Here is a 17,387-nt window from a genome sequence, read left to right as displayed (position 1 = left end):
GGCATGGAGAATAAAGCCTGGTGGGTTTTAGAGGCTGCAAATCACCTGTACGTGCATTCAGATTTTCCATCTCTTTCATTTGTGCCCATAAAGCTGAGTCCTGGGGTGGGGGTGGGACTGGGGGGAGGGAGTGCTCTGTCCCACAGACCTGGAGTTGAATCTCGGGGGAAAGATGTGCTTTGTTTCGCTGCCATCACGGACTCAGAGCAATATCTGGGACAACGGGCAATGCCCCAACACAAACAATCAACACAACGAGAACTATTAGCAAAACTCAGCTTGTGAACTCCAAGTGTTGATTATCCTTAAAATAGCTCCTCATCCCATGTTTTAGTGATTAATTATTGTGGTAAAGTGACATTCCATTGCATTCCAAAGCGAGACAGCTGTTTTACACCACACATACCCATCTGCTTTATGACCAGTATGAAGTTTGCAACTGGAGATCATGAAAGCAAACCACTGAATGGAAAGCAACACTTACCAACACATTGCTCCCCTCGTTTCTGGTAGCCTGGAGGGCACTGGCAGCTGAAGGACCCTCTTAAATTGACACACACTTGGTCAGCTCTACAATTGTGGGTTCCAGTTGCACATTCATCTATATCTTTATAAAAAACAAAACAAGTGCAATATTAGTCATTAAATTTATTTAAAGTATTTAGCCTGTGGAAATGCTTTACACATCTTCCAGCTACCTACAAGTGAAGGCAGAAAAGTTCAAATGCACTCCTAAGATGTCATCTCTACACTTGCAGCTATCAGAAATCTGGTAACATTTCAAGTCTTGTACACTGCCTTTGTAGATATTTTCAGCTATGGTTATTTTAAACATTTGTCAAATACCATTAATATTTTGTACTTGTCAGTCTAGAATTTTCTGTAAGCTTCTTGCAGCTTCATCATATTTGAATCATTTGCTTGTTTTGTTTTGCTTTGGTTTTTTTCCCACGCTGGTTGGATGTTTCATGCTGAATTACTCCAGAAAATTTCAGCAAATGCCGTTCAGCCCTTTCTCAAGGAGGAGAGGAGTTAGAAATATGTTGTTTTGCTGGTACTAAAAGGACTCTGCTGATCTCTTGCATGGTTCCCGTGCTCCATGCTTTGGACAGGGACTTGGAACTTGGTATGTGGTGGCCGCCTCATCAGGAAGAGATCTGCCTCTTGTCATTCCCGTGAAAATTCCCCTAATTCAGTCAATCTGTTCAAGTCTCTGGAAGCAGTTTATGTATGTTTGTATTTGCACAGTATGGCTAAAAATGCAAGTTCTAGCCCGATACTTTTCAGAGTAATTCAGGCAGCTTTTAGTTTGCACTGAATGCAGGTTTATACAAGTATAAAACCAGCATTTTTATTTTGCCTGCTCGTAATGAGTCCTGAAGGTACTTAATTATAATTAAACTGCATGTGCTGACAAATGAATTACAATTTGCTTTCTCATTCGAACATCCAAAATGTTGGAGAGCTTTTTATTGTAACATGACACAGTACAGTGAGATGACTTTTAATTTTGGCATTGTACACAATTTTTTTAGACTCTAGGCTGAATAAACAAATTCCTTAAAACTTATGATCTCTAGTTTACAAATCTCAGCTGACCTCTCTATTTGTATAGGCACTGGGGATGTTAGAACATCACCAGTGGCAGATTCTGGGTGGTGCTTTGGAAAAAATGATGGATTCTTTCTCATAACAAATGAAAACAATTTTGGCCACAAGATTCAATAAAAAATAAACTATCAACAGTTTGAATTAATTCTCAACGTTTGCCCTTTCCCCAAGTGTCCAAATATTTTACATATATCTTCCCTTTACCTGACAGGGAAGCTAAAGCCCTTTTATGTTAGGCTGCTCTTTGCATTTCTGCACAGAGTCAGTCCTGAAGCTGCTGTGCTGGTGCAGGATTTGCTGAGCTCATGGTTGTGTCATGACACTGAAAAGCACAATTTCAGGTGTGAAGACTTTTGGGGACTACAACTGGCTGCCTCCTGCCACCCTGGCATGGGGCAGCTCAAGGCAAAGGTTTTGCAGGGACCTCATGAGCTTTGTACTCCTGGTTCCTAAAAGCTGGAAACAAAATACTTGTACAATTCCAGTCCTTTTTGTTGCAGAGTGTGTTGGGACAAAGAAAGTTTATTTGATCTTTAGGAGCTTCATATATGAGTAAACATGAGTTGCCTTTTAGATGGATTAGTTAAAATGCATTGAATAATAAGCTACTCCAGCTAAAATGATTCCTAGATTTACTTATGCACTCGTGGTCTCTGGCTGCTCCTGATGGTAAGTTCAGCTGGACAGAAACACAATTATTCCCAATTATTGCCTGCTCGCTGCCTCCCCATTTGGAAACCCTTGGAGGGTTTTGATGTTCTGGCCAAGGTGTGGGTTTATAAAAGGTGGGAAGTGAGGGTGGGTGGGAGAGCAGACTCCTGCTGTCCCTGGGAAGGGGTGGTATGCTTGCCATGCTTGGAGTGGGTCTGCTCCCACCTGTGCAGGGAAATCAGTGCTGGTAGAGCAAGGCTGGTGGCCTAAAGGTTGTGTTTGAGGGAAATACTTTGGGAGGAGAGCAACAGGCACCTGGAAAGGTTTCAGTGCTGGCATCTCCAGTATTGCAGTAGTTACAGATGTGTCCTACTGTTGTGACTGATGCAGGAGTGAGGAAGTGAGTGAAGATTTCAGTGCTGAAAGCAGTGCCAAATGTGGATTGTGTTGGTGCAACCCCAGAGCAGCCCAGCCCTCGTGGAATGTGGGAAGGAGCACTGGTGGATTTAGCAGTGATGCTGCAGCTCTGCCTGTGAGCGAGGCCAGAGAGGAGGCTCCAGCTCTTGGCACTCAGAGTGACCCAGATCACTGTCCATTACAGAAATAGTCTGTTTCCTAACTGTCCAGAGAGTTATTGGAGAAACAGAGGTGTGGGAGTCCTAGGAAGGAAGCAATAGCAACATTGGAGTTTCCTTGAGATGTGGAAGAGTGGCTCCATTTGTCTCTGAGGTGGCAGAGGCAGAGTCCCTTATTTACCACTACACACACACACACCTCTCTGCCCATGGGAACTGGCACCATATCACACTGGAGGGGCCAATATTGATTTGGGATTCCCACTATATGTTAATGGCCCTGGCATGGGTAGATTGCCTATCTGCAGTTCTTCAGGGTCTGACTGAACTGAAGTTTCCAAATTGCTTTCCCAGTTTTGGCCCCTCTGTAGGATATCAGTCACTCCCAGGTCTTCATACCATTATTTTAAGAACTTATTTTTTCAGTTGAAATCAGACTTTTCCAATCCATGAGATTCCTGGAGTCACCATGACTCACACAGTGCCCTCTGACAGTGGTTTTGAGGTCCTATCAATTCCTGCTTCTAGTCTGTATCAAATGCAATTACATGGGAAGGAGAGAGTGGGGGTGACACAAAGCACATATTCTTCTCTAAATTCTACCACTTCATTCCATTTGATGTTTCTTGACAGAATCCCTGGGCTTAAGTGTGAACAGTAAATGAGGACATTGGGAATCACAGCTTTTGGTTTCTGCCTGGTGCAGACACCCATGGCCATGATTTGGTCTCTGAGAAGACACTGCAATCTGGGGCAAGGGTGTGATACAGGAACATCACAGAGTTCACCAGCTCTGATCCTGAGAGCAAGATAAATTTGTCTGACCTTTCCTCTCTAGCACGAATGTTTAATAATGTGTTACGTGCATGTGTATTTATAATAATTAAAAAAAATTAAAACAAGGCTCTCCACTGCACACACTTGTCCCTCTGGGGAGAGGGTGAGAGAACAAACATGTGACAGATGTTTGTCATGTTGCTTAATGCACTACTGGAAAGCACTCAAGATACCACAGTGATGAGTGCAGTATGAAAAACAGATCTAGAAAGAAAATATGGGGCTTTTACAAGCTCATTCTTGAGCATCTTTCCTCTACATCCTCTTTTCCAAATTTAGTGTCACCATGATAACGTTCATCTCCAGAACTGTTTCAGCAGCTCATTCCATAGCTGAGGCTTCTGCCTTAAGTGACTATCTTACCTGATAAGAAAACACCTGAAAACACTCTCGAATAGTTCCTCATCAACTTTGTTTAAATTTCATTTCTAGATGTTGCACAAGCATTTTTTTGCCCAGGGAAGCCATATAAATTACACCAGTAACAGAAGTGATCTGCTTTTTCTTTTTTTTCTTTCTATTTTCTAACTGCAGCTAACATTTCTAAAGGTTGTGCTGTTCACCACACAGAAACAAGGGCTGTAAGTTTGTATTAAGTAGTTAAAAAATGGAATGGTATTTGCTTATTGACACATGCAACCTGTGAAATACAGTGCATTTAAGAAGTAATCTATATCTCTGAGTCTGATCAATTTACTTGCAGAAAGGTTTCCTCTGGACAGTTACATCCTGTGTAGGTGGAAAATTCCTCTGAAATAGCCTGTGTGTCTCTAACAATCCTTTTGCAGATCAATCTTACTTGAAAATGGAGCTGGGTTACCTTCAGTGTCTTGACCGTTGTAATAATTGAACTCAGGAAATTATGTAGTCTTTCAGTAGGCCACTCAAAATCAAACTTATTAGGGGATTTATTTGTACTTTGGTTAGAAAAAATATTTGCAAAATGAGTTAGGATTGAGTACTTCAATTTCTGCCTTTTGCTTATAAGTGGTACATCCAGAATACTGCACTGAAAGGATGTGACAGTTCCAAAGTCAAGGATTTGGGGGACTGTAAAGCACAGAATTCAGGTTCTCTGAGCACTCTGAATTCAGATCCATTAAGCATCAAGACAGAATCCTTAATTATAGGAATCTCATCCTGATTTTCCTGCAGGCTTGTGCTTGGTCAAATCTTGCTGTGCCCAGAATAGGTTGGGTGATGTGGGCCTCTATTGAGTTGCTGTATAAAATCCTTAAATTAAGGTCAAGATCAGAGTCTAAGGAGAAAGTGGGGCAGAAACACAGCAATTAAGGACACCATGTCTCAGTTAAATGACACGTGAGCCACACTGTGCTCTCAGAGATGTGGATGGAAGTCCTCAGCTGTGCTGTGGTAAATAGGGCCATCAGATCCCAGTGACTCACCCTAACATAAATACTGCCTTTTGCAGCAATTTCCAGGGCTGTTCTAGAAAGTTCCTTTTGGAAGACTTTCCTATCCATAACTCTCTGCAAGGTAAGAGAATGCTCTGATTTGCACTGGCAAGTGACTGAGGTTTGCAGGGTGCTACAGCCATAGTGGGAGAACCGTGGAGGGCAGCAGAGCTTGTTCCTGTATTCCTTCAAAATATAAATCAACTTGCGTTTCATAGTTCTAATTCCACAAGCCTCACCAATGCCTATACCCAGTGATTCCCTCATTTTCCAAAAATGTGCCCGCGCTGCCTCTTGAAGTGATTTACACAATTCTGTCCCTCCACTGCTGACTTTGGCAGCCTGCTCTGTATTTCAACCACCAGTTGTGTACAAAAATTTCGCCTGACCCGCTTTTTAGCTATAGCTTTCTCTAACCCTCGTGTATGGCTGCCTCTTTTAGAGGTAGTTTTTCTGCTTCTCTCCTGCACTCCATTCTCTCAGGCTCTTATCTAGATCCTTAACATTTTCTTGCTAGTCTCTCTTTCTGAGCTACAACCCTGGCTCCATTCCCTTCCCGCTGTGACTCACTTTTCCCAAAGTCATGCTGCTTGCTCACTTATGCAACAGCTTAATCTCTGCAATTTGCTTCGTATCATTAAAAGCAGCACATAAAACCAGGAGATGCATTTCACCAGGGCTTCGAACTTCTAGGAAAAAAATGCCATCCACGTCCACCTTCATCTTATTTAAGCCACTTAAAGCTTTTGTCCTCCTTTCCAGCACATACCTGTATGTTGTGCTCAGAGCTGCAGAAATGTTAACTAACTCAAGTGTGTCTTACTCCTGTGGCTGAAGTGTTCAGCTTCTTGCTGCTCACTGGCTCTCAAAAATATTGCAATATATGACAGCATCTTCTTGCTCTCTGTGTACATTCTCCTCTGTCCAAACAAAATGTTTCCAGGTTGCTTTTCCCTTTTCTGGCCCATAACAATCTTAATATTCCACCAGATAAAACAAGGAGGCTCTTAAAATGTTTTACAGGATTGAAATTCTTATTTCTGTCCCCTCTGAGGAGCACCAGCGGAGCAGCTTCTGAATGGTTCATAGAAATCCAAATCCACGATGGTCCCACCGATGTCAGTCTTGCACTTGTCATGGACTGCAGCGAACCTGTTCTCAATTTGTTTTGAATGTAAACCGTAAATATTTTACTTAATGGGTTTAAATTTTTTGAGTTCTCAGTGTGAGTGAGGCTAGAAAATGACTTGGTCTATTTTTCTAATGGATTCATCTGAAGAGCAAACATCAGCTCCCACGTCAGCAATGGCACCAGAGAGTCTGATATCAGACATGCAGTGATCTGCATGGTGCTGCAGCATCACTGACAATTTACTTAACCTCAGGGTTCTGTCAAACCTTTCCCTTTCTGCCCACTTCATTAACTTTTATTCAGTCTGTAAGATGTTTTATACCAGCATTTTTCAGAAAGAACCATCTGAAGATAACATACTTGAAGTTACACCTTTATGGTTTGTCCACAAGTATGGGCTTATTTTATTTGACCAAATTAAGTATTCTGTCGCCTATTTATGTTTCTTATACTGTTCTTGCAACTGAAGCCAAGCTCACTGCTATGTCGTTTCCTGGATCCTCCCTGATCCTTTCTTACACATAGGAACAACATTAGCAACCTCCAAATTCCCTGGTTCCCTCCCCAGCCTTAGCAAGCTATCAACAATTTCTGTCAAAGGCTTTTCTATTTCCCTTGCTACTTCCTTCAACATTTGGGATGTTATTCATCTGGGCTGGATGCCCAGACAGCTTTTAACTCATTGGTGTTGGGAGGTTGTGCTCTGTGGTGGTAGAGCCCTGCATAAAATTGGTTACATAACATCAGGGCAGGAGGTACCAGGAGATGAAATATCTGGAGAAATTTCCCATTTGTGGAGTGGCAAAACCTGCTAATGCAGAGACCTTCATTCCAAGTGCTGTCACTGTCCAGTGGTGTCATGAGGGAGCCTCTCTAATTCTGCACAGCTCTGCTGGAGCCCCAAACCTTCCCCTTTTCTGCTGGTTTTTCCCTTTTAAATTTTCCTTTGCCCTTTCATGTGAGGTATATTGGCCTGATTGCCCTGGTAACAAGTTTTCACAGTTGAGCGAAGGTAACCTGCACAAATACTTGTTTGCACAGGAAAAAGAGATGTGAGAGCCAAGACCTACATTTAAGCAAATAGGTGAGGTAGAATGTTTAAATTAATGAGATTTTCCTGAAAAACGGCACGACTCCTTTGGTGCACTGAAACATTTCCCCTCTCCACTCTGAGAGTGCAGCAAAGCAAGTTCCTTGTGGATTCATCTTTTACTGCTCCTGGATGTCATGGCAGAACAAAAGAGAAGTAAAGCAAAGTATTGGTGTGGGAAACGTGCAAAAAGATAATTGAATGCACTGCAACTCATTGTGTGATTTTTGTATTTGGACTGCAAAAGTGTGAGCAACTTCTGTGGATTTGGGCAAGTTACCCAAGCACGGTGATTCCAGGAATACGAAGGTACAGGAAAAACATCCCTCTATTAACAGAACAGAGTTAAGAAGCTGTAGTAAGTGAGCCTGCCCTGCAGTTCTCTGTCACAATTATCTATCGTCTCTGGTATGTCCAAAGCAAACTGACTTATCACACAGAATAGCTCACTAAAGGAGTGAGCCATAGCTTTCAGTGCTAGAACATCTCCCACATGTTTGGGAGCTGCAGGCAGCTGAGAAGGGAGAAAGAAATGAATGAAGCTTTGAACTGATGCATTTCTTCCTTTCTCCTGCTCTTTGCCTCTGTGTGAGATGCTCCTTCCCTCTCCAGCACACACCAAGCGCTCTGGGAGGTGCATTGCACACAGGAAATGGCTCCTAATTCCAAGATCCTTTGGAATTACATGGATGCACCTCATTATCCAACCACAGCCACAGCAAATTAAATGAATGTGACACATAAAACATTGGTCAGGTAACACAGGAATTGAAATGATCACTGCAAGTGACAGTAGGGGTATGGCTGATATGTTAGTCTGATACAAGGCCACAAATTATTCCCAAAAGGATTTTCTATCCGATGTTACTTCAATGTGTATCCTTAAAACAAGAACATGGACAATAATATATGTCCTTATGTTTAAAGTTTCTCAAAGGGAAGAGCACTTTAATCCCCCATTAGAAGACCACATTGTTAACTATTAGTCTTCCCACTCATCAAAAAGAAAAGTATTCCACGCTTTTGATGGATCTAGATTAATTTAAAATCTGTATTATTGGCTTTATTTTTGCTAGAGCCATAAATGGAGTCATTACAATCCATTAATTCAGGGCAATGTATCGGTGAGTCTCTGAGTGCTTCAAAATGTGAGTTGTCATAATGGTAAACTTTTTGATTTACATTTTGCAATAGCTTATTTTTACTTTCAGTGGAGTATTTCCTGCTGTTGCTTTCTTGTGATTTTATGCTAGCGGTCTAACAACTTGTGCTTTTTGGTTCAAGCCTGCCCAAGTGAGGATCACCCACCCATGATGACCAATACATTTGGACTGTGCTCAAAAACAACAAGGGTGGATTAAACTATTCCATTATTGCAGATGAAAGAGTTCTCCCGACATCTGGCATATCATCTTCAAAACTGATATGGAACATTTCCATAAATTCAGCTTAACATTGTTTTTGTGAGTGTTCCAAGGTATTTTTAACATGAAGAAATAGCATGCAAACTAATTTCCTATTTGAAAGTAAATGTCTTGTTCTTATTTCTGATTCACCCAGTTATTAAAAAGGGAAAAGAAAAAAAGGATGTTCACTTAACTTGAAGCATACTGGTTTGTTTACTTAAGTTAATGGAAAAGCTAGTCAGTGTTTGATGTAAAGCTGCCCCCTTGCTTGAAAGAAAACCAAACAACTGCTTATGAATTATGAATATCTCCTAATATTTTCCAGAATTATCTGAAGGATGTATTTTTTTTTTCTTAATTACATACACTTAAAAGTTCCAAGTTCCCTCTTCATTTCCATTTTGTTTATTTCTCTCCTTGGAAACCTCATAAGCATTTTCCTTTAGCTAGGCTTGACTGAACAAAATATCACTGCTACAACCTGTAATATTGGGGAAATCAAGGCCTGAAAGCTCATTGTGGTTTTTAATTAGGAAGTTGAAGCTCATTAAAGCTTTGCAAGCCTTTTCACAGCACTTGCACTGGCAGCTGCTGGATCCCTGCAAAGGAAATAAAATATAAATATCTACCCAAAAAGTGAGTTCAGGGCACACTTCAAAAATCAACTTTCATCCTGAGACAGCTCAGAAAACAGCTCCTGCAAAAGATGTTGCTTTTCTTGTATGTTGGCATGTTTTCCACTGGTTCAGTCCCAGTCAGAGCTACAGGAACCTGATTTTGGGGTGGTTTTGGAAGTGGAGGTGCAGCTGATCAGTGCAGCTCTGCTGTCAGGTGTAAGACAAGCAACTTAAGCTATTTGATATGAGACCAATTTTATCAATACCCTCTCATTCCCCTTCAGCTTTTGCAGGCTGAATGAGCCTTTTTAGCAATTACAGTTTCCAAGCTGAGAACATTTAAGTTCAAGCTGAGTTCAATAGCAACTCTCAGAAGGAGAGGGCTTATCTAAATGATGATATTGTTTTTAGCACTAATCATCCTATCTGTTGGCAGTACCAACATGCTGCAATCTCCACAGCTCCCTACGTAAATAAGCAGATTCCTGATGCTGTTCCAGCTTCAGAAATGCCTTTGAAGGCATTATTTAGTTCTGAATTTTTCCTATGTGGTTCTGTGATACTTTTAGTGTGTGGCTGGACATACCCAGAGATGCCTTGTTTTGAAGAAATGTATCTAAAACTTATTTAAAGTGTTATTGGCAGGCACCGGGCTGTGAAATAGAAATGGTTAAAAAAAGTTCACTTTCTTGCTTTTTACAACTTTTGAATGATAGAGAAATAAAAGCAAATTATTGAAATAGTACTTAAAAAAAAGACACATCAGTTGATTTGGTCCAAAATATACTCTAGGGATGGGAGGGGACTGGATAGCTGGGATAGAATAACACAATGTTCAGGTTGCACAGTTCAAGTGAAGTGAAAGGATGTGCAGAAGTTAAGGTTTCTGTGGCAATATAAATTTCACTATGCCAAAACCAAGCAGTGTCAGACGGTTCTGCTCTAACAAAACCGTCATGAACTGGATCTTATAAATTTTTGTTTGTCTGTTTTGCCCTAAAAATTCTTATTAACTGCCACCCCCTTAGAACTTAAGTGGAAAATTCAATTTTCCATGTAATTCTTCACATGAAGAGGGCTTAAAATTGAGTTTGAAATTTTAAAAATTCTTTGTTTGCAAGAGAATAGATACAAGAGGTGAAGCCAGGCAGGATCAAAAGTGAGGCAGAGGCACCAGGGGAAAAGAAATCCATCCTCTGAAGGTAAAATTTTAAAAAAGAGAAAAAGCAATATGGATACTAATGAAGGAAGGAAAAAGAACATGGAAAAAGCAAGACAGGAGGCCAGGGGAGGTTGTGGAAAAGGGGAGATGGACGAGAGGGGCAACTGAAATAAGCTGAGGGTGTGCAGTCTACTGAAGATTGTAAGTTGGAGCGGTGCTTGGGAAGTATTTGTTGTTCTTTCAAAAACCTGACAAAAAAATTCTGAAAACTGAAAATTATTATTATTTTTGGCCCCACTCTAAGATTTTTCTGGGGTTTAGCCACGTTTTTTTTTTTTTTTTTCTGTGTTTGGGAACAAAAAAAAAAAGAAAAAAGACACTAAAAAATACTTTGTTCTTTCAATGAGTCAGTAATAAATAAAAATGAACGTTTTAAAAACCAGAAGTTTCCTTGGGAAGAGAGAGCTATTTCTTCTTCCAAATTTACTTTGCCTTAAAATTGGGATGTGCTCTGCTCTCAGGCTGAGGATCTGCCTTCCCAGCTGCCTTTAAGCAATCAAGTAGAAGTAGCAATTGGGACAGCTTTGCTCCTTTCTTTCTTTTTTTTTTTTCCCCCTGGTGTTTGGCTGGGAATTTACATGGGTTTGCCTCAGAATAGATGCTGTGCTACCATAATCCTGGCACTTTTCACTGAAAATGAGATTTCAGCAGTGTTTCCTAGAGTAAGTGGAGGACTCCTGAACATCCAGCTGCAGGGCTGGCGGGAGGGAGAAGTGCAGCAACCTGCTTTGTTTGCCTGAGCATGTGATTCTTTTTCTTTTTCTTTTTTTAAATACCTTGTGATCTTCACAGACTCCTGGCGAAGCTTAAAAGGTTAGTTTGAGAAGGGAGTGGCTATCATTTGTTTAGAAAATAAATAGGAAAAAGTAGGCCAAATACCAGTAAAGTTCCAGTTTTAAAATATTAAACTAACACACAGCATTGCTGACCTGGAAAGGTCACATGAAGTGGGAGAAAGGATGTATTTAGAGTGATTGCCAGGCAGGACGTGGGATCTCTCACTGACTTGGCAGTAGATACTTCAGCTCTATTTGCTGTTTCTAATGCTCCTTATTTGCTAAGTTCTTAAGTTTGACAAGATCCATGCTTTATTTTTCAGTATTTACATGGTATTAAGCAAGTGTTTAAATCCATTCAGAGGGGTAACCAAGGCCTACCCTTCCTGCTTTTCCTGCTTCATCTTCAGATATAGACAGGATGTGCAGAAACCTGGGAAAAGGGAGGCTTGGAGGGGGTTTTCCTTTGGGGAGTGCTATTAGATAACAGTGTTATTTGTGACAAGTTCAAACTTGCTAAATATGGTGGAATAGGTTTGGTGCTTCCAAATCTATCAGTGAGGAAAGAAATGACTACTTAAATGACAATAGAGCTGTTAGAATTCCTTCAGAAGAAGCAGGAAGATGTAATGGAAATGTAAAGATGTCAGCATCCCTCTCTATGGCCTGACTGTAGGGCTTTTGGCAAATGTGGAGGAGAAAACCCAACGCAGCAGATAAATAATTGCTGCCACATCATCCCAGCACATCATCATCACTGCTGGTTGAGATGAAAGGTATTTACAAACCAGAGGCTGCCAGCAGAACACAGGCAGCCCCAGCTTGATCCAACTCCAGCTGTAATCAATAGGAGCCTTCAGCTAAACCAGAGCCTGCAGAACAAACTGACTGCTTCTTGAAATGTCTTACACGGTGAGTTCTGTAAAGGCAAAGCTGGAGCTCATCAGGAGTGGGACATGGAGGGATGCAGTAGAGTTTTACTCCACACATTGTTTGGTGGGCTTCAAAATTTCCATTGACAACTGAAGCCCCATTTATTTTCTTCCCTTTAAATCTCCCACTCTTACTTTTCTCCTGTTTTCCTTTCCCTTTTTCTCTAGGTTCTGCCCTTCTAATTTTTCAAGGCGGAGAATGTGCCTTTGTTTGTGAAGAGCAAGGAGAGTTTATGGCACCCTATTCATTATATTTATGAATCATATCTGACTGAATTTTCGCATAGCCCAAAGGTGGCTGATTGCCCAAAGGCACACTGCTCCTAATGCCTGTGTTTTCTATTTATAAGGTGTATTTTAGTTTACATCAGAAGCTGAGGGAAAGACTTCTGCTTGATATCACTTCTGCCAAATGGAACCCACAGAGAAACCGTGGCCAAAGGAATTCTGTACAGAAGTTGTCCAGGCTCTGTAATTTTGTTCACGTGGGTGCATGGTACTGTACACTGGCTGCCAATAAAAACACTCTAAAATAGATACAGCCCTGTGCAAGTCTCCAGATGATCTTAAAATGCACAGGACACAGGTAAGGGAGCATGGGGAGAGAACCAGGCTTTGTTAGGACACAGCCCAGTGAGAAAATCAGCTTTTGTAAGGTGGTCGTGAGAGGAGAATCTCTGACAATCCCTGCTACTCCCTGCAAGTTGATGAAATTCCTGAAAGAGCAGTTTACAACCAAATTAAAGAAAATTGTTGCTTTTGAAGCCATTTGTGGTTGTGACCAAGTGCGGGCACTCCCCAGAATGTGTTGATGCTCCGTGGGCAGCAGAGCCAAGGACAGGGAGAAACGAACCCCTCCAAGGTGGGAACATTGGTCTGGGCCATTGCTCCACGTCAGGAGAGTCTGGGATCACTGGCAGGGCTTGGAAAGCTCTGGCAGCACGGAGCCCAGGTTACAGGGAGAAGATCTGTGGGATGATCATTAGCACTGATGCCTGTCCAAACCAAGCTTTTTGCCTCCGGAGAATGGCAGGAATAAAAGGAATTGGCTTTGCAGCTACTGGGGGGAAGGGAAGGAACAGGCCCTGACGGATTCACTGGACAAGTTTTTTAATACTTTGTGGCTTGAGATGTTTCTCTTGCTTTCTGGCCCCAGGAAGAGAGTTGAGTGGGAAGCTTTAGAGTCATAGAATGGCTAGGGTTGGAAGGAATCTGAAAGCTCATCCAGTGCCACCCCCTGCCATGGGCAGGGAACACCTTCCACTATCCCAGGTTGCTCCCAGCCCCATCCAATCTGGCCTGGAACACTTCCAGGGATGGGGCAGCCACAGCTTCTCTGGGCAACCTGTGCCAGGGCCTCACCACCATCACAGCCAAGAATTTTTTTCCTAATATCCAATGTAAACCTACTCTCTCAATGCGAAAAAGTAAATTGTAAAAAGTCCCTCTCCATCTTTCTTGTAGCCATCCTTCCTGAAAAAGCATTGAGGACCCTCTTCATCCTTTATTTTCCCCCCCCACAAAGGTTCTTTTCTTGGTTCTCTGTGTGTTCCATTCCCTTCTTTAAAAGGCGTGAGATCCCAGATATTTATGCTCCTGCAAATGGAATGTATGAGCCAAGTGCCAGGGATGCCTGTCTGCATCCTGGCACAGCTGAGGGATGCCCAGGACATTGTCAGTACAGCATTTGGCACTGCCTGGCTGTCTGGAACTCTTAAGTAGACAGCCACGAATGTGTGATTAAAGCCCACTGCAGCCTTTCTGTGACCACTGCAGAGGTTAATGACTGGGCAGGATCCACAGGGAAACATGAGGGCCTCAGATGCTGCTGGACACAGGCCAATGTTGGTTGGTCAGAATAAATTCTGCTCATAAATTCTTGCAGGATGGGAGAAGAGATTTCTCAATTTAGACTTTCATCAAAGCTATTGGAAAAAGCTGTCAATCACACTTAGGGTTCTCAGAGATGCCTTGCTGCCTCAAGTGCCTTCCAGATGGATTTAATTCCAGTGCATTGATCAGCCACTCGGCTTTGCAGCTTTGGGGGAAGTCCATGCCATCCTCATTGAGCTGCTGCATGGCAACGAAATTGACTGGTGGCTCCTTCCTCATGGAAGTGCTGTCTTCCAGGAACTGATGAGGCAAGAGGTGAACTGGCAAAAGATGAATCTATGGGATGCTAATTCTATCCAAGTAATTATTGCCAAGAGCAAAGAATAGAATGAAAAGGTGAAGCAAGGAGAGATGTAGCTGAGCATTAGGAAGATGGTCTATTTATAGTGGAGAAAGAATAAATATCTATGAGCACATTAATTTCTTACTTATAGGATAAAGGGGGGAATTGCTTAAAATTCTGAAACTAAAGTGTTTTACAGTAATTTTTAAAAGTTATTTACTAATCCTATTATTTATGCAATTATATTTGTTAGCTTGAATAACCTAAACCAATGTGTGAAACATTAAGCTTTCTGCCAAGCTAATCAACTTCAAATTCTTTGTGTAAGTTTGGGAGGTCTAACCTAGAACCTGGATTTCTCTGCGCTCTTGGCTTTCAGACGCTCTGGCTGTGGAGAAGGATTCCCCTGTTCTGCTGCTCCAAACCCTGAACTAAAAGCCAGGTCCATGTTTAAGCAGCCAACAGACTTAGAGAGGAGAGGGGGGGGGGTGGTTTCAGAGGACAGCAAGGTGTCAAAAGCTGTGGCCTGTAAAGATTTTTTTTTTAAAAAAAAAGCTTTTTCAAAATACAAGGTTTCCAGACAGGGACTACTGAAGAGGAGGGGAAGTTTTTTAGCAGACTGAAAACATGTGGGCTTCAGTACCTTGAAAACTTTCATAGATAGCATTTAACCAACTGCCTTGGTTTAAAGGCTGAGTTTAATTGATCAGATGCTACCAATAAATATGCAAAACACCAGTGGAAGACCAATGGCAAGATTGATTTTTACCAGTTAACTGAACATCCTCTGTAGTGAGACCTGTATCTAGATTTATTTAGGACCCAACAGACTGTTAGTTTGCTTTGGAGATTTCGTGGACAGGCAAAAAAATCAGCATGAAAGAAAAGAAACAGAGTGTCCCAGCTAATAACCACAGGGTCTTCTGAACGGATATCAGAGGTTCAAAAACACCTCTGACAAATGAAAACCAGGTCATGAAAGTTCTTGTACCCTATTATTTTCTGGACTGGGAAGTGTTCAGTGTGTTTTAGGATCAGGTCCAAATGATTTTTAAGGACTTAAGTCTTGTTTTCAATGAAAGGAAAATAAAAAGGAAGCAAAACATAATAGATAAGTAAGGTTAAATACATATTAAAAACAAAAATCTTTTCAAAGCAAAGAACAATGAACTCTTATCTACAGAAGGTTCAGTAAATAGGTTAATTCTTCATATTGGCTTAAAACTCTTGGGCTTGATTTATTATTCCCCTTATTTGTCCAGGAATTTTTATTTACCCCACAAGGCTTCACACTTACTACATGTACATGTGCTTGCCCAAAATGTCCAGTAGTGGAGAGCAAGGCCCCTTGAGCCAGAAAAGGAATCTGAGAAGTTCCTGGAAAGATCTCTGTGGATGCACAGCTACGTGTCATTCTGTCCCAAACCAGCCACTGCATCCATCTGCTTCTCAGAAGGGACAAAACAGATCTGGTTTGCAGGTCATCAGCAAGTTTGAAATTCAACTTCCAGAAGGGATGAGATTTTACAGAGAAGATACTGAGGAGATGGTTCTTGTAGCCAAGCCAGGCCTCACTTCCTATAGAAGTGGCACGAAGTATTTATTGAATAAAAGTGACAGCATGGCCTCGTCTGGCACTGCAAATTCTCCATGCTGTTTGGAGTCTCCATAAATCATCAACTGTAAAGTATCTGCCTTCCTAAAGGAGCAGCTTTATTTCATTAACATTTTGAAAGTGACGTTGCTAATTGTACAGTAATTTATCCAGGATCACAGTGTGAACTGCTGTTTTCAGTCAGGTTTTGGCACTCATTGCCAAAAGTTTAAGTGAAGAAAAGAGGAAGGCAGAATAAGGAATTAAATAGAAGCAAGAATTGAAGAGTATCTAAAAGGGGCAGCACTGGTAGATGTGAGACAAGCTGGGATATTCAGCCGAGTGATCTGAAAACTGTCCCAGCAATGGAACTGCAAGCTGAGTAAACAGCCAATTCCTCCAGATCAAGGCTACTCCCTCTGCTACTCTCAAGCATTTCCTACCCACCCATGAGTAGGATCAGCCTGTGCCTGGTATTGCAGGCTTGCTCTGGCAAGTTTGTTAGTGAGGGGTTTTAAAATAAAAGTTCCTAGCAACAAGGTGAAGGACTGATTGAGGACAGCAGTGAGGAGCTGTGTAAACTGAGGCATGTGCAAAGGTGTCAGGGAAAACACAGGGATCTAAACGTGTGCTTTAAATCCTGGAATGCAACTAAAAGTGTCTTAAAATGACACTTCAAAGTACAAACAGTGATTTTTTAAATTAAAATCAGTCTTGATGTGCTCCCAGTACTTTGAGAAGCTTGGTGGGTACTAGTTATGAAAACACTGCAGCTATTCAGAGTTCAAGTAAGCAACAGTCACTGATCAGTGAAACTTCCCTTCTTTCCTTCTTTGTGGATACACACTGATATTATTTATTTTTTTGTTTTTATCTGGAAATGAAAAAGCTGCCGAGATTCACTTGTAGCAGGAATTGGGTCATGGGAGGTTGGGAATGACATTCAGCCAGTCTGCTCCTCAGGAAAATGTTTTCATTCAAACCCAGGGAATTGTTACCTTCCCTTATGGAAAACACTTCCTCACCTACACATTTGTAAGAAAACAAACCCTTTTCCCCCGACATCTGCATTTTTAGCAAATCTCTCTTGTCTGTGTCAATCCAGGGTGAATTGGAAGGAGGGGTTCTGGGTATATGGAAAACCTTTTTCACCATTAGGGCAGTCAAGGTGTAGAATAGGTGCCCAGAAAAATGGTGTGCTCTCCATCCATGGGGTTTTTCAAGTAGTGACTGGATAAATCTCCCAGGTCTGATTTCAGAGCTGAGCAGGATGTTGGGCTGGAGACCTCCCAAGGTCCCTTCTCACCTGAATTATTCTGGGCTGCTGTAAGCATACTCTGAGCTATAAACCAG

At 41.7% G+C, this 17,387-nt stretch overlaps 1 protein-coding gene across 3 annotated transcripts in view; it reads right to left on the bottom strand.

Annotated features, from left to right (window-relative positions):
* Positions 1–17,387, bottom strand: part of EFEMP1 (EGF containing fibulin extracellular matrix protein 1) — a 46,043-nt gene that overhangs the window by 11,893 nt on the left and 16,763 nt on the right. For all 3 annotated transcript variants that reach the window (XM_048297712.1, XM_048297713.1, XM_048297711.1), the window contains exon 5: positions 485–607. In XM_048297712.1, the coding sequence (XP_048153669.1) occupies positions 485–607 (123 nt within the window). The remainder of the gene's footprint in view (positions 1–484; positions 608–17,387) is intronic.

Source organism: Corvus hawaiiensis, chromosome 3, assembly GCF_020740725.1.
Source record: "Corvus hawaiiensis isolate bCorHaw1 chromosome 3, bCorHaw1.pri.cur, whole genome shotgun sequence".
NCBI lineage: Eukaryota > Metazoa > Chordata > Aves > Passeriformes > Corvidae > Corvus > Corvus hawaiiensis.
This window is presented reverse-complemented; position numbering and strand designations above follow the sequence as displayed.